The sequence below is a fragment of the Opisthocomus hoazin genome, chromosome 21 (genome assembly GCF_030867145.1).
Source record: "Opisthocomus hoazin isolate bOpiHoa1 chromosome 21, bOpiHoa1.hap1, whole genome shotgun sequence".
NCBI lineage: Eukaryota > Metazoa > Chordata > Aves > Opisthocomiformes > Opisthocomidae > Opisthocomus > Opisthocomus hoazin.
This window is the reverse complement of record NC_134434.1, coordinates 10940022-10962713: the sequence shown is the minus strand read 5'-3', so window position 1 is coordinate 10962713 and position 22692 is coordinate 10940022. Positions and strand designations below refer to the sequence as shown.

The window sequence follows — 22692 nt, the reverse complement described above, 5'->3', positions numbered from 1 at the left end:
GGTAAGGAAGATGACAGGGAACTGTGTGCTACTCTTACAGGCTGACAATAAAACCCCTAATACTGAATACAGCATAATTTCAACTTTCAATTGCCAACTGAAGCAAAATTTGGGATCAGAAGACACAACATGGTAGCTCTCAAGGTGAGGAAACTAGAGGAGAAACGCCTTGTGAAAGATGATGGAGTGAGAAGCATGCAAGCGCTGCCATCATTTGTTTTTGAGACTTATTCAGTATTTTTGGCCAAATTTCTTGTCTAGAAGAGATAAGTTTTCACCGAGTCCAAAAAGACGAATAGTAGAATTTACCTGAGATTTTAAAGATACAATGGTGTCTTCAAGTTCCTGTCTCAAAGATGCTGGCATCAGACCTTTGAGGGTGGTTTCATATTCTTGTCGTATATGGGTCATCTGTAACAGAACAAAAAGAAATTTAGCTATAGACGGCTACTCTTGGAAGCCAGAGAGTAACGTTTTTACTTCTTTTGCCCAATTTGGAGTCCAAGTAAACTCAGAATTGGGATATCAAGAGAAAGGGAAGGAGAGAGAAGAAAGATCAGCAAAGACCTGTAAAGAGTGAAAGAGGTAAAAAAGAGGAAGAAAGAAAAAAGAAAACATGAGAATAAAAAATACATGGAGAGGAGGAGAAAATCATGAAAAGGACACAGTAAGGCATTTCTTGCGACATGGTCTGAAGAAGTAATAATCACTCCTACATCTGTCTCAACAGAGCATTTATACAGACATACACTTTGCAAATTCATAGTCAGAAGTTTTCTTTCTATCTTTGGTGGGATCTGAACCAGGCCACTGGAGCAATATTTGCCCCTTACTCCCTTAGACAAGGTGAATTACTGTTTCCTAAGATTTTTTTACAAAATTTCTCAACTTCTAGATGCTTTTAAGGCCTTTTTTTCTTTTTCATTTATTTATTGTGCAACCATTTTTCATTGCATGTTGCGTCTTCCTCAACTTCACTGATGCTTGATGGGACTTTTGACAAATGGGTTTGAGCATCTTAGACACGTTACAGTATCAGATATTCACACCAAAACGATTACAGCTAAAGGAGGACATTTTAGTCCACAACCTTCTTCAACAGATGCTGAGTAAACAGTACAGTTACAAAGCAGCGTTCTAGGAAGGCAGGTCAGCTGGCAGGGTTGTGCTTCGTACTGCTCTGCTGTGGTTGTATTTGCTGAATCCTGACCCAGGGAAAGCCCAGAGAGTCCGGTTCAGCTCTGGCCACCAAGTCGCACAGGACTGCTCGCACGGTTTATTACTTGGCTGAATCAGGGCCGCACATCTGTACTTAACTTGCAATAGGATTAACCGCTTAATTCAAATTAAGCAAGTACTTAGGTGTTTTTCTGGATTAGCAGCTGAATATGTAAATACAGGATAAAAAGGATTCAATATCAGATTAACTTATAAAATATCTTGAAATTTTCAAACTGAATCTTTTTTCCCAATGATTTATACACCAACGCCATTTTGTGCTAATTTTGTTTTAGTTACCAAATTGCGCAAATCTACCATCACAACCACAAATCCAGACCTTAGTCTTACATCTGAAGACGCCGCGTTGTAGCTTCCAGCTCCCAGCTTGCAAGGAGTGCACATGCTTAAACACGTGAGAACCAAACACAAAGTTCACTGCAAGACGTGCCAGTTACCATCTTGCGGAAAAAACGGGTCATGCCAAACTATGCATTATGCATAACACAATTATCAATACAAAAGGAATAAAAAAATCATCTGATGCAACTTTAGGAAAATTCTCTCTATGAGTCATTCCGACATGCAGAAGAAATCTCCAAATCTCTATGCAAACAGGCAATTAGAGGCTTTCCTTGTAAGCTGCAAGTAAGTGATGCCACTATGCAAATCTAAAGCAAAAAAAAAAAAGGTGAGACAAGAAACCTTGTTTGAACTCTGCTTGTATATAAGCCAGGGATCAAAATTTATGTTTTTCAAAGTTACTCCAATAAATTCATGCTACTACTTCTAGAAAGGCTTACAAAGCTATGCATAGGTGCTTTGCCAGGATAAATATTTTCTGAGCCAACAGCTCATTTGGGTGGGGACCTTGATAGAGCAGAAACATATATCTCAGTTAATTCAACATGTTGCATTTGTTTGGTGAAATGGGAGCAGACACAGGCAGCTAGAAGAGCAGAATGATTCTATTTCCTCAATTTTGAGTAATAAAGATCTACTTCACAATTAAGAGGATCTGGATGATCGACCGCCTTGCCAATACGTTGGGGTGACCCAGCCAGCACAGAAAGTCCATCGCAGGGGCTCTCAAGCTCTCCATTTACAGGCGATGCAGATGCCAGGAGCTGCGCCTGAGCTCCGACAGAACTCACTGCCCCACGACCCAGCCATGCCTACGGAGCAGCTGGGACCCGCACCAGCTTCCTCCGGTGCCAGGCACACAGCAAGAGCCCCTTCTTATAATTTTTCCTAGAGGAAAGTCAAGAAAGTTTCATTTTAAATGGATGCAACAAAAACTTTAATGCAGCTCTGCGAGTGAAATAACAATATTCTCGTTGTGCAAGTCTTCTTTCAACCACGTCTCCAGTTTTAATCGTTCATTCCGCAAGTGTCCTCTAAATACCGCTTTCACAACGCGGTTCATGTTTGCTGTTAACTCTGCAAAGGAGCAAGGGGATTGTTCCCTTTTGACGAAGGTGTTTCTTGGAAAATCAGGAAGAAATACATACTGTGCTTTAAAGTACGGATATATATTAATGGATCGGCTGAAAATGGAGAAAGAAAACGAGAAACAATCCCTGATAGCTGAAATATGGCTTGGGGCTGATTTCTCACTGCATTTCAGAGGGAAGGCACACACTTTTTTTGCAGTGAAAACTGTTGGTCGGGATACAACTACAATTTGTTTGTTTGCTAAGACAAAATATGTAACTTTCAACTGTGCTCACTAATAATTGCATCACAGTAAGATGAAAATAAGAGCCCAGCTGTTTCCTGTCATATTATGATAAACAACATGCTGATATTCTTGGCTGAAGTTACTATCAAGGTTTATTGACCCAAGAGATTAAAATAGCACATGGCAAAAATCTGAATCACCTCCTGCAACTGAAAAATAACATATAGTGGGCTAATGTATACTAATTTTAATGGAGGAAGGTTTTATTTTTTAACACTTATTTTTGACCAATGAAAGCTATGTCTGCAGGGATTCTCTTTTTTTTTTTTTTTGCCTTAAAGGCTTTTTTGTTCTTTTGTAGCCTCAAGCTACCTCCCTAGGATCCACAAATACTGTGTCTCCTCTTGCACCCTTGAGAGGTGTTTAAAATTGCAATTCTTCAGCCCTCAGGAGGGCTTTCGTCTGCTGGATGAGGATAGCTCTATTTCATTTACTGTTGTGTTCATTTTTCTTCAATCCTGAGAAAGTCTTTTTTTAAAAATTCATTTTGGTGAGTTGATTTAATCCACAACCCCCCCCGAAGGTTTTATAGCTTTTAATATTAAGCTGCCACACTGCTCTTTGTTTATTCAGGTTGGTGGCTAACATATGAGGTTTAAAGTTTTGCCATCAATCATCTCTGGTGTCAGTAGAAACAACTGAAAGCTGAAGTTGCTCCACATAGCTCATGTGTGCTTAGTCACACGAGAAATTAGAAAAAGACAGACAAATATTCACACAGTTCTACAAAGTGATGCAAGAAGCAGGGAAGCTGTAATTTCACAGACGACCATGAGATCTTGTCGTAGTTGGGCACTGACCATCTCAAAAGAGATGAAAGCTGGTTTTGACGCCCGGAAGAGAACTACCCAAACCTGAGCTTTCCAAACCAAGCAGTCAGGCCTAGCCCAACACTTTTCAGCAGCGTAAGATGAGTTTCAACTTTCCTGCTTCCAAGAGTCTTCAGGTGGCACATCTCAGCACTGCTCATTCTTCCCAAAAGCCGCTGCAGGACGTCTGTGGTGCTGGGCTGGGGGCAGCAGGGAGCCCGGGGCTGAGCAGGAGCAAGTTCCCCCGGCACCTCGCCGCACTGCAGGTACTCCCCTTCCTTTTCTTTCAAAAAGAAACAACTTACGCACATCCAGGAGAAATACAGTATCTTCAAGATGAGCAGATGCATTTTAGTCCATGTGCTAAGAACAGCCTGCAAAGCAGAGGATATTCTACTTCTCTTCTACGTGTTGCTACACAGCCACAACCACGCCGTATCTTCTCCAGGTTCCCCATAGCCAGCTCTCCACTTCTTACTTCCAAGAGGTCTGTGATGCTGAGTTTATCATCCAGAACACACTGACCCTGGTGCAAAATCCCCATCTCATTACAAAAAAAATTAAAGAATTAAAAAAACAAGTCCAAATGCAATCTTCTTCCGATCTCCCGATTGTAAACCACTTGGTTTGAACCAGAGGAGAAGAAGGAAAATGCAAAAGAAACTCTGAAGTACACACTGCCAAAGCAAATGAAGGGACCACAGAAGAGTTGTTCAAGTTCCTTTACAAGAAATAAATCTTGTCTTGAAGGGCATGAAGTTAACATTCTGTTTATGTCAGATAAGAATCAAAAGGCAGTTCACTCAACTAAGCCGCTGTGGTTTTTTTAGCATCATAATTTCTGCCTGTTTATAGTATTTGTGAAGGATAATAATTTCACGTGTGCCAGGAAATACTAGGATAGTGACCAAAAGGCATAATTAGGATCATTCAGTTATTATCAAATTTTCTCCATGTTTCAGGGGGAGTAAGATGAGAAAAGTAATTTCCTGTCCCTCAAATCCTTTCCTGCGTTATCTAAACACTGGTATGTTAAAATGCTGTTTAAAGAAATCTCTTTAAAGAGGTTATGCATCTGTTCTGCAATACACATCTCTGAAAGAAGACGTTAAGATCTGCTGTAACACATCTGAGGACAGGTTAGGGTACCAAAAGGGTAAAAATATCTCCTTCAGCCTTAAGCAAATCATTTAATCTCAGACTGAAGTCTCATTCTTCTAAATGAGGGTAATAACAACAATAATAATGCATAGGTCAACTTCATTCAGGTGGTGTGAAGATTGCTGAAGTCATTCTCTGAAAACACTTTGAAAAGGGCAAGCAAAGGACAAATTACTATGATCCCATCCCAATTAAAAAAACCCCAATCAACAAAACCCCCCAAAACCAAACAACAACCCAAAGAATGTCAAAGTAATGATTAATTGCTGTTCGTTTGTGTTTTCCCTAATTGCAGTGACTCCTCCTCTGCTTCTCAGCACTCCTAAACTCTAAGTGAGCACATCCCTGCTCCCACAAAACTGCCACGAGTCTATACGGGCCCCTTCCCCCGTCAGCTGCCCCGGGGGACTCTGGGCAACGTCTGTGACCCAGGAATCAAATCTACCAAAATCTGAAATCTCCTTAAACTTCAGATCTCTCAGTGTTCTATCATCAAAGAGTATTTAATTGGAGCTTGAGATCTTCTCCAACAATTTTTCCTAATGAAGAGTCAAATGATGCACAAATTGAAGCTTAGGAAGATCCATCTGAACATGAGGAAGAACTTCTTCCCTCTGAGGGTGACGGAGCCCTGGCCCAGGCTGCCCAGGGAGGCTGTGGAGTCTCCTTCTCTGGAGATATTCCAGACCCACCTGGACGCGGTGCTGTGCAGCCTGCTCTGGGTGACCCTGCTTCAGCAGGGGGTTGGGCTGGGTGACCCACAGAGGTCCCTTCCAGCCCCTCACATTCTGTGATTCTGTGATGTATCCTTTTTTTCAGCGAAGAACAAGGCCTGAACTTCTGTCTTTTCACAACATAATCAAATACGAATATCCGTGGGCTTTCAGTCCACATCCTCTCCTCTTTCAGGCAGTGGGAATTTCTGTTCTTACTGTGCAACACACATTGAAATATGGTTTTTCCAGATTTAGAGAAATATAATGCAATTTGATACAAATGTTCTCAAGTTCTTAAGAAAAGTAATGAAGGCTATAAATCGCAAGAATTTGGCTCAGTTGAAAACAGTAACTGAGCAAGATCAGCTGAGCGAGTTATTTTGTCAAGTGTACACCATGTTGTTCTCCACTGAGAAAATACCGCTGGAGAACCTCCTCTGTTCTGACAGTTCCAATAAAGCATAAACTGGTGGCATAGCTGTCCTCTTTGTTTTTCTGTCTTTAGCTACTAAACCATCTAAGCATCCAAAACATTTTTGCCTTGTTGTTCTACTAACCCGCGGGGATCTCCAGTTATGCCGAGCTGCTCGCTGCACATGGAGCTTTCTGCTCTAAGTCGTTGGGTGGTTTTTTTTTTCCAATCTGCATCCAAGAGGCCTTATTACTTCAGTGGCTTGTATTTCGATATCTTTCTTTTCTTAACCAAGATCTCCCACCTGGAAAATCCTGTTTGTAGTTAAGCAATACGAGTCTATATAATTCATAGCTGCAAAGGAAGGGAAGGGAGGCAAAACTTTAAAAAAAATAAAAAACCACACCAGTGGGCTGCATATGGCAAGAACAGCATTCCTGGGATTACGCGAGCTGGAGAGGAATAAAAGCTTTCACTGTCAACATCACAGAACAACCAGGAATGTTGTGGCTAGAAAATTCGCGCTGTTCTCTCAGCCTCCCCCTCTCTGGGGCTCCGCTATTGTTCCAGCGAGGATTCGGAGGATCCCCGACTTCTTCCCCCTCCTTCCAAATGACTCATCGCAGATGCCATCTTCGTCCCCGAGCACTGCTGCTTTCAGCCCTCCTCAAGGCCGTCCTCTCATCGGCCGGAGAGGTTGTTGCTGCGCCAGGAGCAGTCCCCGGCTCCGTGGGGTGAGAGGCTCACAGCCAACTCACACCTGGCTCACACCCTGCTCACATCCAGTTCACACCCCACTCACACCCAGCTCACACTCTACTCACACCCCGCTCACACTCACACCCACTCACACTCTACTCACACCCAGCTCACACTGTACTCACACCCACTCACACCCAGCTCACACCCCGCTCACGCTCCCCTCACACCCCCGGACCAGGCGGGACACAGCCCACAGCAGCCCAGCCCCTCGCCGCTGGTGCGGGGCCGCAGCGGGTACGCAGGGCGCTCACCTCTGGCTCTGCCGATCCCTGACACGCCATCACGATCAGTCAGCCTGAAATCCAGCTGTCAGTGTCTGTGCCACCACCACTGGGATGGTTTCTGTATTCCAGTTTTACATTCCGGCATGTGTTACCGTCTATATAACCCTTTCCATCCTGGGGTGGTTCAGCCAGTCAAGGTTTCAGCATCCGACGTGCGGAGGTGCTGAGTGCTCGCTAACGACAGGGAGAGCTGACGAAGCTCAGCAGCACGCAGGATTAGGCTCAACGTGTTCATGCTGACTGTGCAAACAAGCAAATCTTTGTCGATCATCATCAGAAGCTACTTTTACTATCACCATTTACCTTCTTTTGAGAATAAAAGTCTAATCAGCTCTGGGCAGTGCGGGAGACAGCCGCTGCCGCGCTTCCCGGAGGGATGGCTGGGCAATGGCATTCCAAGCGGATTAAATTGCAAACAAAATAATACTTCAGAATTGAAATTAAGTTAAAGATCAGCATAAAGCTGGCCCTTTTCAGTCCTTTTTAGCTCCCCCTGGGCACCTCATCACCTCGAAAGAATGAATGGGACGGTTCACTCATGGAGCGGGCACCGCTGAGAGCCCGCATGGGAGATGAGGTGTCCCTGCCCTTCTCCGCTCTCATCCGACTGGCTCTGCCATGCACTGACTTTTCTTCTATTTTTTCAACTCCCTTCATTAAACACCAGCATCACTGTCCCTTGTAGTCCCACTTTAAACACTTCCGAAAGAACAAAATTCCCCTAACTGATCATACGCAAGCAAACCACAGAGGCTCTAAAATGACGTACTGCTCTCTTCAAAGAAAGATCTCCCTCATTCCCTGCTCTTTGAGACGAAGAGCTAGAAACCTGGCATTTTAAAACACTCTCTAATTCTTGCACACCGGCATATGCTTCCATTCTTCTTTGGTAAAAATTCTTCCTTCTTTTAACAATTTGTTCTGTAGTTTCTGTTTTCCTGTCTTTCTCCAGCTGGCCACTGCGTTCCAATACTTCATTCTGTTCTGTGAGGTAGGTATATATTTGTGTATTTTCCAGTTGTGTCTGATTAGCAAAGCTAACATTCGATCGCTGACTTCCACACGTACATCATCATCATCATCTACCTCTTTTCCCTTTGATAGTCGCACAGTTGGTGAGAGCCTTCTCTCCCGCAGTTCCTGCCATATGGAGCTCCTGGGAACTTTCAACTCCATTGATTTCCAGCTCCTTTCAAATTCCACCTGCAAATCTGTTTTTCTGCGCTTGAACCTCAGCTTCTGTCTCCTTCTGCTAATGTGAAACTTCACGCTATACAGCACCACTTACGATATTCTGGCTAATTCTGCACTCCTTTCATAGTAGGCTGTTAAAGAAAATGCTATATAAAATATAAAATGTCAAACGCAAAGTTATGATTCATTCTAACAATCTCAGTCTTCATTAAAAATTGAGGGGTGCTTTTGTACCAAAGCAATTAATGAACATATCAATGGAATGATACATTGTGGTTGGCACTAACCTACATAAAAGTGGTAGAACTGAGCTCCAATTTATGTGAGCAGTCATTTTATGGTACCTTCATCAACATCGCCATACGCCTGTAGGGGCACCTATATACGTGAAAGGTCCCTTCTAGAGATATTCTGCCCCTTTACTGCACTCTCCTGAGACCCCACCTGGAGTCCTGCATCCAGCTCTGGAGCCCCCAACATAAGAGGACATGGATGTGCTGGAGTGGGTCCAGAGGAGGCCACGAAGATGATCCGAGGGCTGGAGCACCTCTCCTACGAGGACAGGCTGAGGGAGCTGGGGCTGTTCAGCCTGGAGAAGAGAAGGCTCCAGGGTGACCTTACAGCAGCCTTCCAGTACCTGAAGGGGCCGACAGGAAGGGTGGAGAGGGGCTTTTCACAAGGGTGTGTAGTGACAGGACAAGGTGGAACGGCTCTAAACTAAAAGAGGGCAGATTTAGATTAGATATTACGAAGAAATTCTTCACCATGAGGGTGGTGAAACACTAGCACAGGTTGCCCCGAGAAGCTGTGGCTGCCCCCTCCCTGGCAGTGTTCAAGGCCAGGCTGGATGGAGCTCTGAGCAACCTGGGCTGGTGGAAGATGTCCCTGCTCATGGCAGGGAGGTTGGAACCAGATGAACTTTAAGGTCCCTTCCAACCCAAACCATTCTATGATTCTATGATTCTATATAACCCAAATCAGTCTGATTCTTCCCCAACAGCCTCCACTGGGCAGTCTGCAAAGAGACCGATGTGCTAAGCAATGGATGTCTTGGCCTGCATATGCCAAACAGCCCCACCGGCGTGCTCTTGCTTACAGCACACTCTTCACTGCTTGTATGCGGCTCTCCAACATCTTCTTTTCAACAAAAATGTTTTAAACATGAATTTTGTTCACCATAAGTAGTTAGAAAAGAAATCTCCTCTTGTGCTGTCTATGGACGTGGAATCAGCGGGTTTTCAGGTGCCAGCCCGTGGGGAGCTATGCCCCTCTGGCTGCTTGTTTCCGCGAGTCACTGCCGCGGTTAAGATTGTTCCAAACTCGACTAAAGCTTCCCATTTCTGTGGGAGCAGAAATGGGTCTCAGGAGGGAAAATTTTGGAAGCGTTTCAGCAATGTGGGTTGAAGGAACCAGAGCAAATGGCAGAATTTCATCACTACCTCCAGTGCGTGCTGTTTGCTTCTCAGCTTCCGAAGCGCTTGTTGGCTCTGCAAAACAACGGCTGCCTAAATCCTCCTCACCTGCAGCTGGCCACAAAGCACACTTCTATTTTTAAATAGAGCTTATCAGCCTGATTTTAGATGACTCCAACACGTTCTGAGAAAGACAACCCTTTGAGCAAGTCTGGAAATTCAAGGCAGGGGCCCCAGAAGGATCGCTTTGCTTTCGCAGGTACCTGGGCCACCTGAGCTAGAAGCCCCGTGCCAGGGGAGAGCCTGGGGTGGGAGCAACCTTCCCACAACGCCAGCCAGAGGAAACCCCACTGCTCCCCCGTGACCTTTCCAGAGCATGTATAGCAGGGCAGGATGATGGAAGTGAGGGCAAAGATTTTCAGTGAATTTATCTGATTGCATTTAAAACTCCGTTGATTCCTGTCAAAATTAATCTTAAAAGAAATATGGACCAAAAGTCCTAAACTAAAGGGATAACATTACTCAAGCCTCCCAGCCATCGTTGTATTGAGAACTACTTGGGACCCATACCCTGGACATAGGCACATGTCGCTCATCTCTGTCTTGCCGCTGCTCTGCTCGCAGCTCCACAAACCTGCAGGCAGCAGCACCATTCCCATCGAGGAGAAGGTGTGGCAAACGTTAGAAGTGCTCTCTGCTACACAGCACTAAAATTTCAGAACGATGCATCACAGCGTTCATCTGAGAACAAATATGTTTAGTTGGCATGGAAACAGTAAGTTAGGCTGAACATGGTAAATATCCAGCAGTCATAAAAAACTGAGCAAGTCAGAATAATAAACATTAAAAATGAAAATGCTTTTGAATCATAGCTCTTTTACAATTATCACTCCTGTTTTCATTTGAACATGAGTGAAAACCACTTAACAAACTAAGATGTTCCATTTTATTCCAAATACTTCTACAACATCCTTATTCAGATAACTCCTTTCTCCCTTTTTGGTAATCTGTTTGAGAAAAAAGAAATTAAAGGGCTGGAAATCAACATTGGTATTCTCCTTCATTTCCTCAGTAATATTCCTGAATTGAGCATAATTGATTTTCTGTCTTCAGGGAATCTCTCTCCCATAAGACTCTATTTGTGACTTGGCAGCTTGGAGGAGTATCCCTGTGGTCTGAGCATCTCTAGTGTTGCTACTTCAGTTGTTTGCAAACATGAGGAACTTTTTTCCCTCAGTTATCCCCAAGTAGAAATTTTACATCATACTCAATCCACCCCTACAGTTAATAACATTAGAACAAGGAATGAAAAGAATAGGGGGTTTTTTCCTGAAAAAATTCTTGTGTGTAATTCTTGAAAGAGAGATTCTCAGAGCTTTTTAGTATACCGAATAGGGGTGATTACCCTTACAAAAAGGAATTTGAAATGAAATGAGGTATTCCAAAGAAATCTAGGTAATAAAGCAAGAAGATCACTACCATTCATTTTTATACAGGCCCCAATTCAACAAAATTTGCTGCACATGCCTAAATTCCTGGATTCACTAAGGCACACGCCTAAGATCTCAGTGATCTGCATCATTTTTAATTACACATTCACAGGATGTAAAGTCTGCTGGATGAACAATTTAGATTTTTTAACTATGACTGACAACTGCACAAAGCCATATGAGTCAAGGAAGAGAAACATTTTTAGTAGAATGAATGGTCTTCCTGTCAGAAATCTTGTCTTACATGAGATCTAGGCGTGTATCGGAGACAACCAAGTGATACGCCACCAAAGCGTACGACACAGGAACAGAACCTGAATGGGATTAAGTGACGAGAAGCTGGTTCCCACAGTTACATATTACTGAGATACAAGAAACTTCAGCATTGCTTTGCAAGGAAAAGGTTTGGACGCACCCAAATTTCCTAGGAACCTTCCCAGACTGCTGTAACTGTCTCGGGACTATATATCAAAAAGCCTATACATAAAACCCAATATATTAAGTGTGAGTTGCACTTTATTTACTGCTAGTTTGCCACTATCTGTGAACACAATTACATACGTCTAAAGAAGGCGGACATCTAAGTTTTGAAGGAAACATCCAGCATTTCAAGATGACGTTCTGATCTCTAATCTAGAAGTAATATTACTGTACACATGGACCACTGTCCCAGAAAACCATGCCTAGCAGAGGCAAGACAACCTTTATGGAAAAGACAAAATTGTTTTGGTTAGTCGAAGTAGGAGAAGTTGCCAGGCACTTTTGATAAATGTACGTTCATCTGGACTGAACGTATCGTAGGTAACGTTGCCATACCGCGCCGCTGATGAAACAACACAGGTAGAATGTGACTGCATCTACTCACACTGTAAGGAGGATCGAAAAAGTAAATAGGAGTAAACTAAAGTTCTTACAAGAACATGAAGTATTGGAATGAAAAAGCTCTGTAAAAGCTCATCTTCCACTGCAGTGCCACGCTTGCCTCCAGACAGCTCAGGGCTTGCCATCAGAGTCCTTCCCCTCCCCCCTTATTTATAGGATAGTTTGTCTCTGTCTCTCTGGATAATTGTAATGAAGAAAGTTTAACTCTGGGTTACTTCAACAAAGAGTTAAGCTGCGTGGAACTGTCAGTCACTCTTCGAGACCGAAGAGTTATAAGGACACTGCACTGAGAAAAAGACAAACACAGAGCACTAAGATACCACCCAACAAGCCATAACGAGAAACAGCTTTTTGTTTTTAATTAAAAGCACAACAAAATGTTTTTTCATGTCTCATTCATTTGTTTGTTGTTGTTAAAGAATCAAAACACAGGATTTTTCCTTTTAATGAAAACCAGAAGCTATTTAACCCTCTCTCCTCCTTATTTATAGATGCGTAAAAGCTCAGAAAAGCGGCCTTTGTAGTAACGCCAGCGCAGATTTTGATGTTTCATGCAATTCCGATTCAGACAATATTCGGTAAAGGCAGAAAGCAAGTTCTAAGTTACTGCCTTAAATATTTTGACTCCCTGATTGGCCGATGAGTCGTTAGCGACTGTTGATGCTGGATGAATGTGTTTACAGGTAGCCTGGCCAAGACATCGTAACTGGAAATATGTCAGAGCTGTCATTTTTGCATTTTTCTTCAGGAGAGATACGCATAACTAACGGATTAACCAGTCACAGAGAAGACACACTAACAACTTCCAAAATGTTTGTCTGCAAAACAGACCAACTCCACCTGAACAAACCCATCTCCCGTGGCTCCAGCCTCTTCAGAAAGCCCCATCAGATGTATGGCAGAGCCAAGCCCATTGACGAGCGCAGATAAGAGCGTTACCAGAAGTCTGCTAACGTATTACCACCTTGCAGGAAAAGCTCTAAGCTGGACGGTGCAGTGTCACCTGAATAACATTGCTGTTCCATTTATACTGGAGAAGGGGACACTACCAGCTGAGCTAGTCCTGCGTTAATTTAGCGGGGGCAGGACAGTCCCGTAGGGTGGTTTGGACCAGGTGCTCACGTCAGAGCAAACCTTGAAGGTATAAAGGGGGGACCACCCTGTGAAGCCGCATGTCTAGCCTTCTACCTCTGTATTTCACAAGTCATTTTTTGTTTCTTCTTCTGGATCCTCTCTCCAAATGGGTCAGAAAAAAAGCAAAATGGCAGTGGCAAAGATTAAAGAAAAATTTTTCCTTAAAAAAAGAACATCTAAAAAAAATTTTAAAAAAAGAAGAGGTTTGGAAAAGGACTCTCATAGCGTGCAGGCCACAACCACCCCAACTTACTATTTCTGCAGGTATAGATTTAGGAATGCTTTATATATGATATAGGTTATGTATATATATGTATATGTTGTGTGTATATATATTTATATACTGTGTATATGTGTGTTATGGATACTGTTTACTCAGAACCAAATAAAGTTCTCAAATGCTGTAAAACCTGATTTGTATTAGAAATTTGTAAATTCATATGTGGTTCAGATATCCACCACCTGTGTATTTTCCTGAATACTCCACTTTAACCTGGCTGAATGCAAATCATGGACTTTCTGTTTCAATACCAGTCCGTAAACTACATATGCACCATTTTGCTTGAAGCACGCTAAATCTCTGATTTCACTGAAAGTGTCCAGAATAATTTTAGCACTATTAATCATATGGAACTGTTTACAGACAACATGCTAGGACAATGAATGCATAAGATGAGGAGTAAAGATTATTTTTAGCTCAGTTATTGTCCAATTAGCATTCTCTTCACACAAGCCACTAAACAACAGGTTAGAATAGTTTAAGAAACCTCTATTAAAACAGTATAGTCAGTTCAAAATAAATGCATCATTTAACAGCTACAATAGTTGAAATACCAACTTGAAATAGAGAGCATGAGATAAGTATTTGCCTGTAGGGTTCAGAGATTTTAATTCTCTTTTATTACCAAAAAATCAGAAAAGAAGCTAGCTGAAAATATTGCAGGAAAATATGTGATTTAGCTTTGAAGCAAAATGTTATTTTTAAACATGGAACCCTCTTGCCCAAGGGAAGAGGACTGGGGAGGAAGGACAGCACCCGGTACCTGCTCATGGGTCTCCAGCTCCCTGCATTGCCGCTTCTTCTCTGCAGCCCGTGCCTGACTGCGGTAACTTTCCACTTCATCTTGTAAAGCCTGAAACAATACCAACGGGTGCAAAACACATGTAAGAAACACGGGATGGCAGAAAACTTCTAGGTAATGTGGTTCAGTATGCTGATTAAGAAAACAGCACAGAGTCAGTACAGCTCTTCAGTCACCATTCCTTCCAGCCATACGCAATAGCTGCTAAGACCCGACAAGGCCATCCCTGTTAAGTAAAGTTATTCTGTACTGGTAGGACCATTGATTGAACAGAAGTCATTAAATCTTATCAGTTCTATCTTATCATTGGTGTCATGATTTAACTTGGCAGCTGGCAACTAGGACCCGACAGCCGCTCGCTCACCCCTCTCCTTCCCCCTCTGTGGGATGGGGAGGAGAAATGGGCATAAAGGGGAAACTCATGGGTTGAGATAAAGACAGTTTAATAAAACAACAAAGAAAATACTACAACTACTAGTAATTATAGTAATAATGACAATAACGAATATGCAAAACAAACTATACACAACACAGTCTTCTCGCCAGTCAGTCCCCGAGCAGCGATCGCAGAACCCCGAACCCATGGATTTTGTGAATTTTGCCAAACTCGTGAAACAGACCAAACTCCTGGAAAAGTTCGAACTCCCAAACAAGAGAGGATTTGAACCCACGGAAGCAAGAAAGAAAGATTTCTGCCCCACGGCCAGCCCCCACTCATAAGCTGAGCGTGACGCCTGTGGTATGGAATATTTCCACTGGCCGGCTTGGCTGCCCGTCTGGCTACGCTCCCCCCAGCTCCGGCACACCTGCTCGTTAGCTGAACACGAGAAACTGGAAAAAGTCCTTGATTTCATAGCAACAACTAAAAATATCAGTGTTATCAACATTCTTCTTGTACTAAATCCAAAACACAGCAGCTACTGGGAGGAAAATTAACTCTATTCCAGCCAGAACCAGGACAATAGGCTACAAGTATTCATACTAAAATATCCTCTGAGATTGAAAGGGAAATGGAACTGTTGCAATTGCAACAATTGTATTTGCAATTGCAGTTGTCTCAGATTTTTGTTATCTTATTTGCACAACCTGTGCTTCCTAGGAACACTTCTGCAGTGTACCAGTAACTTTTAATTTAAGCCAGAAGAATAATCTTCTGTCTTGAAAACCATGTCTGGAATTTGCAGTGGAAATGTATTCCATATTATTGAAACGGGATGCTCGCCGAGATGTGGGGCTCCCCTCTCACCCTGCAGTAAAGTCTAGCATGTGATTTATAAATGAAGTATAAATGGCAATAAATAAAAGGAATATTATGATCATGTCACTTTAACTACAACTATCCAGTCTTTACTTAGTTCAGAAATGATCACTTCTAAATCAAGCTCATACAACGCCTTGACAAATTTATTTTATCATTATTGTTCTTCCTATATATTTATTTTTCTTGCGGCAGTCCCTCAGAACCTTGATCTTTTTGTTACACGCTTAACAAAAGACCAGTCATGCCCCAAGGAACTGATAGGCTATGTTATACACACCAAACAAACAATACCAACTTTCAAAGATATTTTTTTTAAAGTTTCCTAGTCATTGTTGAATGTTTGAATACACACTTAACGTTTACTTACACATTTACTAACAGCTTAGTTACGTTGTCAGCCTGAATAAAGGCATTGTTAGCTGGAAGTGCTGACTTGAGGCGAAGGGCACAATGTGGACGTGAGATTGACATCGACACAGAGGCGGCTGTGGCAGCCACAAGGGAATATTCGGAGTTGTCTTTTGTACGCCAGGAAATCAGGGCATTGCTACCCACCGGCCGACAAGCGCGGCGCAGAGTCGGGACCGGACCTGGGCAGGGGCTCGCGCGGGAGCCGTGCCAGAAATGACTCCGAAGGTGCCTCCCGCGTCGCCTGCCCAAAAGCGGAGCTGCAGCGAGACCCGCTGCAGAGCGCGCTGGCACGGGGAGACCACCGAGCCCGGGGGCTTCGCAGAGCCTGCAGCACGGCCAACATTCGCTTCCTCCAAGTAGAAAACCTGTACATAAACCAGGATCATCAAAAGTACTCACAGCACAAAGATTTAACAGAAAAAACCCCTTGCTCTTTTCCACAGCACTGAAATACCGTACTCTCCAATAATTTACAGGATAAAATTGCTATTGAGATAAGATAAGAGGACTACTTATGACAGATCTTGCACATTGTTTTGAAGTGATGCCAGGCATTAACTTTAAAGTCTTATAGCTATAAGACTACTACATGTTCTGATGCCAAAAAATTTAACCAGACCCAAGCATGAACTTCAAATCTGCCCGGGGACTTCTATGCTATCATCGCTTCTGAGAAATGTTGAAATCCAGGCTTGGAATACATTACCAGTCTTCAATACTCAACAAGTCCTGAAGTACCAGGAATTTGCATTAATATAACAAAATATATGTGTGAATTGTAGGCTTTTTGTTTTCTTTTTCTATATCTAATTTTGTAAGATAAAACACAAACAAGCATACTTTGATTTAAAAACCAAAATGATCCGGTCACGCAATGCAGAAATGTAATAAGGAGCCGGGCTGTTCCATGCATCAGAAAGAGCACCAAAGACCCAGTCAATTTGACGAAAGTCCTGCCATAACTCCAAAGTGTCCAGACATAACCAGTACAGGACGACTCTCAGGAACACTCACAGAGCACGTTTGGGATAAACTACAACGCGTGATCCATCTGCTGATGTTTCCACGAGATCAGCTTATACAGAGAGCAAAGAGCTCGGCATGGTGAAAATTAAGGAGGGAGGGAACCTTGCTACACATCCATCGTCCCGCCCGGACTCCCTCCTTGTGCTCAAGAGCAAGTTTCGCTCTTTCATGTGACTTTGAAGATGGTCAAGAGGTAGTATGTATACACGGATACGTACGAATGCATATATTTGTCTTGGAGAAGAGATTTCTATCACATTCCATCACACAAGTCTGCAAGTACTGAACACAAAACGCGCTGCTCCTGGTAAAGACAGCAACCACATGGCAGCAAAGAAGAGAACTGGTGCACTGCTGTTCCCTTCCTTAATTTGTCCTTTGTTAGTTTTCTTATTTATAGCAGACAAACATATTTTGCAGAGCATAACACGAGAGGTTCCTCTAAATCTGAGGGTTTGCAACGCATCTTAAAGTAACTGAATTTGGGCAACTCCGACGACACACAGTCTTTTTCAGGTCCATCTACTCTAGATAGCGTTTACCAGGGGGGAGCTCATGCATTTTGTTTCATTATTCATTTATGTCTTAAACAAGTATAATTTAGAATTAAGGTATTTTTACTATAGCTTGTAAGTGCAGCAAACTATCAGGTCTTCTAATTATCCACTCATCATTTATCCAAACCAAAACACACTGTACGAGTTTACCGACTGCTCCAATCACATCGGAACTGGCTGTTGGTGCGTTTTGCATTGGGATGGCAGAAAAAAAGACTAAGCCAGTCATGAATACCTCTAACCTGACCATTTTTGGACTATGGCTGCGTTGCTTACCAGCTCTCCTACCAGTCACTTTGTAGAACGCAGTTTTGTGTATAAAGGATGTCCCGTGAGTAACTAATGTTCATTTGGGTATTTCAGCTTTCCCATCTGCACAAGGACAAAAAAGGTAAACCCAAAAGATCAGTATTCGAGAAAAGCCATGCCAAAAAAAAAAAAAGTAACATAAAAATCTCATGGTTGCTGTAGATTCCTGCATATGATTAGCTCTGAAAATAGTAGTTAGAAGTAAGCAAATTTGTTGTCCATGATTTTAATTTTCTAGAAGGATTCACAATGGATGTCACAAATAATGTGTCCTTTTGAAGATCACACTGAAAATTCTCTCTGTTGTCAAAAAGCTTCACACGCAGTGGCTGGAGCCTGAATGCTGATAGCTGTTTCTGAAGCTACGCAGGACCCTCAAATCTTTCCCTGTATCTCACAGAGCAGCTTCTGTCACACAGAATACTCTTAAAAACAGCAGACGACTTACCCCAGATACACCACAGAACATCTCTTTTGTAAAATTAAACAATGTGTTTTGTTTGCTTTTGTTCAGAAATACAATTTTTATTCTGCAGCTTCAAAGTGTCAGATTTTGCCCAAAGAATAACGGAGCTTATGTTTAATAACTCCTGAGATGAAGAAAAAGGGATAAAAAAATAAAAAAACCAGGCCAATTTTCAAGTGTCAGAGGCTTTTTTCCCTGAATGGAAAACAAAGCCTAACTTATTTAGTTAAATTTTTCCAGGTACAGAATTAATCCCTGTCCCTCAGCTTTGCTAAGTTGACTTACATCACTGTTATAAAGACAGTATTTTTTTTTTCATTTAAACCAGCTTTCAAATGCCATGTAAACATGTTTGCTGTTGAAAGTCTACTCTATACCTGACCTTGGAAGTGCTTTGTGTTGGCCTGAGAACAAAGAAATGAAATGTTTTGCTTTCCAGCCCAGATATCCTACACTTTGAAAAGCACTTAAAAATGTAAATGAGATAATAAGCTCTGCTGCAACAATGTGGGTGAATTGCAGCTGTATAAAAGGAACATTCCTTTGATTTATTTATAAAAATGGAAAGCAACCTAAAATAAAATCATGTTGTAAATGTTCTGGTCGCAAACAACACTGAGAGACACGGGAAGGATGGAAGAGAAAAGTAATGGCTTTGAGAGTACGCTCCAGAAATCTTCCGGTCAGATCCTGGGACCTCAGGTGGAGCTGGCGAACGAGCCCAGCGCTGTCCCGGTGACACGCGCAACGGTCGGGTACTGGCTGATGAGAAAGGAACGTCTGAATTGCCTTTCTGGGTAGGCACTTTTTCCCCTATTATTCTGTTGCGGCTTGACTATCACCAGCAAAATGTCAACCGAAATTTATTTCAGACCCAGCTCGGCTGAAGGAGCCCTTTGGAGATGACAGAGCAGCAGAGGTGGAGTCAGCGCAGAGCCTGGCGCGCGCGGCTCGCTGCGATGCTGCGCGAGACCAGAGGAATTCAGCCGGACTTCTGGGTGCCCGACTGAGGCGGCCAAAGGGGCTTTTTAAAAAAAAACCCCAACTTGTGACGCGTACAGTTTTGACAAGGAGCCATAGAGAGACGAAAAGGTACGATGCCAGCATTACAAAATCCCTTTTCAAGGCAGAAATAAATTTTTGGCATTAGTTATAGGGCTTAATCTAAATTAACTAAAAGCTAGTAAGAGAAAGAGTTCTAAGAATCACATAAACAAGTATGAAATGGGAATATATGAAGGATTTAGTCTGTAGTATATGAAAACTGATTTGATTATCCTTTAGCCACAAGATATTTTAAAAAAGAAGTGTTGGATTCTCTTGAAAACAATTAAGTTCTGGAAGAATTACATAAACAGAAATAATAATTATTTTTAATTACTTGGTATTGATTATTGTGAAGATACTGTATTTACAAAGGGCTGATGTTTTGCTTCTTCAGCCTGAAATAATTCCCTACTTTTGGTGTATTCCTGAGAGTAGGCAGGGCTTGATTCCAGCTCCCATCACACCAGGCTGGGATCACGATGACTTATCTCTCTGGTACTGAGGGCTGGATAAGTAAGTGACACTTACAAGGAAAGGAAAATCTTCTAAAAAATGTTAAATACTGATGTATTTTCACTGTGAAACAAAAAGTGTCGGCAGGAAAGTCACTGCTCATCATGATCAGATTATGCCAGATAATGACAGAATCTTTTTTTGATGTACGTATGTAATTCTCAGCTGCACCAGCAACTCTGCACACGTGGATGTGCATCTGCATCAAGAAAAGACCTCAATATTTATGACCAGTGCAGAGTAATACTACAACTAAAGGTAGTAATAGTTAGCACTTTTCATCTTCAAAGAATTTTTCAAACATTACCAAATTAATATAATTAGTTAATGAAAGATGCAGTAATAAAAGCTACCTTAATTACCTTCTGTAGTTTTAATTATCTCCTTACTAATGCCCAGAGAAGGCTTCCACTTTACATCCTCCAAACATGTGCCAACAATAATTGTCAATACAGGCCCGTCTTTAAGTGCCTTCTAAATTCAAATTACATCCATTGATGTGTTTTCTCTCCCCGGTCATGAGAAGAAAATCTAGCTCTGGAACTCTAAAGAAAATACATGTGAATATTTACAAAAGTTCAAGCAAATTTTGTTCCAGAAATATATATATCTAAATCCTGTCATAGAAACACTCCAGCCTGAGTACCTTTATCTCTCCACACAGCTGTAAGCATGGGCTGTCTGGGCAAAAAATGCTCCTTTACACTCAGTGGTCTCACAGTTTACAGAGTCAAATGCAACTGCTATTCAATGAAAGCAGGCCAAGTATCCCATCAAAATTAATCTCAGAATTTTCAGAGTAATCATTATTTTTGCTGAAATATTTTATGGAGATAAGTAAATTTGTCTGGGTTCATGACTACTATAAATAAATTGGGAAAACGTATCTATGAAGGTCACTGATGTAATGCCACGAGTCAGAGCAAAACAAGTATATTTTTAAAAAGTGAAACACCGATGCTCGAGCCCACTTGCTCGTGCATCACCAACACTTTTTGGGTTTTCGCAGAGCTTCTGTCCACTGACACTGCTCCGAACCTCGGACACCGCTCGCTCCGTGCTGCATTCCAGTGCACGACTGTTTGAAAGCCTCTGTCCTTAAGGTCTCCCTTGTTTTTGGTGTAAAGCAAAGGAAATCTTATGGTTTTAACCTAATACATATGTTTGCTGTTCACATATGGCAAAATTCCTTTCTGGTGGGAACTTTTTTGCTGTTGTTGCAACACACTATATATCCAAGAAGTCTCCTTTGATGTTGAACTATTGCTCCACTACTCATTATGCTACTGATTCAATATGAAAGGCAGAATTTCTGTGGTTTTTGTTAAAACAATAGCTTTGTTTTTGCAAACAAAGTTTTCCACAACCTATATGCAGGGGCCAACATCACAGCAAAAGAAAAGGAAATTTCTCTATTATTTCATACCAAAAATAGTTATAGTGTTTAATAACACGAATTCTTCTTCCATTCTATAGGTAACATTACAATTATTATTATGACTGTACAGATAATTTATGCTTTATTTCTCCTCAGGAGTAGAAATGAAACCACTTTAAGCGGTATTTTACATCTCTCTGGCACTTTGCTCCCACTGACCTCCTAGCCTGTTGCCATCAGTTGAGCTTCACTACCTGGGTGAAGGTGCTAACAACTCCGTGTGGGTGGGGGGAAAGAGAAAAGCTGCAAACCCCAGTCCGCACGGTGTCCTACTACGCAACGACAGAACGGCAAATCCGGCAATCTTCCTGCCTAATATATGATCTTAATCACTCAACTCTATTTCATGAACAGTGAACATGAATTACAACATGGTATGAAAACGCAGATGGTAATACCTTTCTAACTGCGCACCTAAAAGAGCCGGTCACCCATCTTCTGCTATCATTCTGAAAAACAGGTTTCTTTGGTCAGCAATCAGATAAAAGGGGTAATGTGCAAAGGCACAGCATCCACCAGCTCGCACTTGGAACGGGGTGAACTCCCAAACACCGGGCACATCTGGAAGTCTGGCCCACTTTGCTGGCACTTCAGAATGGGAGTGGAGATCTTGCAAAGCCACCCGAGCCGCGGGCTTTGCCCACTCATGCAAGTTGAGCAGCTCTATATTGCTTTTGAGATATGCCAGCAGGAGATGCCGTTGGGAAGTATAACAATTTTTTCCCTTGAGGGATTGTGGGAAGAAAGAAAGGGGTCCAGGATGGAAAGGAATAATTTGACTCTAGGAACAAAATCAAGTCTCTTCAGTAGCAGTATAAAATTTTTAAAGTAGGTCACTTAACATAAAAGAAACATATATGCAAACATTTTCCCAGCGTGGTATGCTCTAACACTACACTATATTTTTCACAATTCCAAGGCAAGAGACTGATTGGCAGTATATAATATACTTTGGCTCCTGAGTGGATCATCAGCATTAGTTCCTGAGCAGTCCCTTAACACTATTTCACATCAGACTTCATCTGGATTTGTGTCTTTTGGAGATTCCCTCAGCACTGTTAGGATTGTCAACACGCGTATTTTTTCCTGCTTTGTTCCTGTAAGATATTGGCATGTTTTTTGCATTTTCTGTAAATATCTAGTTGAGCTGACCAAAGCTTTAGGACCTTTCTCTGCAAAGTCTTTAGCCATACATCCCTAAAACACCTTGATAGCAGCGGCAGAGCTATTCGTAGACTTAGAATTAGGCATGGGCCCAAGCACTTTGCTGAGTCAGGGTACTATAAACTCCATTCTTTTGAAACGCAAAGGATGTCATAAGGCAGAGCAAGTCCTGCAAAGATAAAAATCCAAACAAAACAGCAGTA

General features: G+C 42.2%; 1 protein-coding gene across 3 annotated transcripts in view; it reads right to left on the bottom strand.

The window, feature by feature from the left end:
- The window catches only part of CEP112 (centrosomal protein 112), a 206325-nt gene that overhangs the window by 36249 nt on the left and 147384 nt on the right, over nt 1-22692 (bottom strand). For all 3 annotated transcript variants that reach the window (XR_012766024.1, XM_075441161.1, XM_075441162.1), the window contains 2 exons: nt 14259-14348; nt 310-411 (listed from right to left, as the gene is read on the bottom strand). Coding sequence is in view for 2 of the 3 variants with exons in the window: in XM_075441161.1 (XP_075297276.1) it covers nt 310-411; nt 14259-14348 (192 nt within the window). In the remaining variant the exon portion in view is untranslated. The remainder of the gene's footprint in view (nt 1-309; nt 412-14258; nt 14349-22692) is intronic.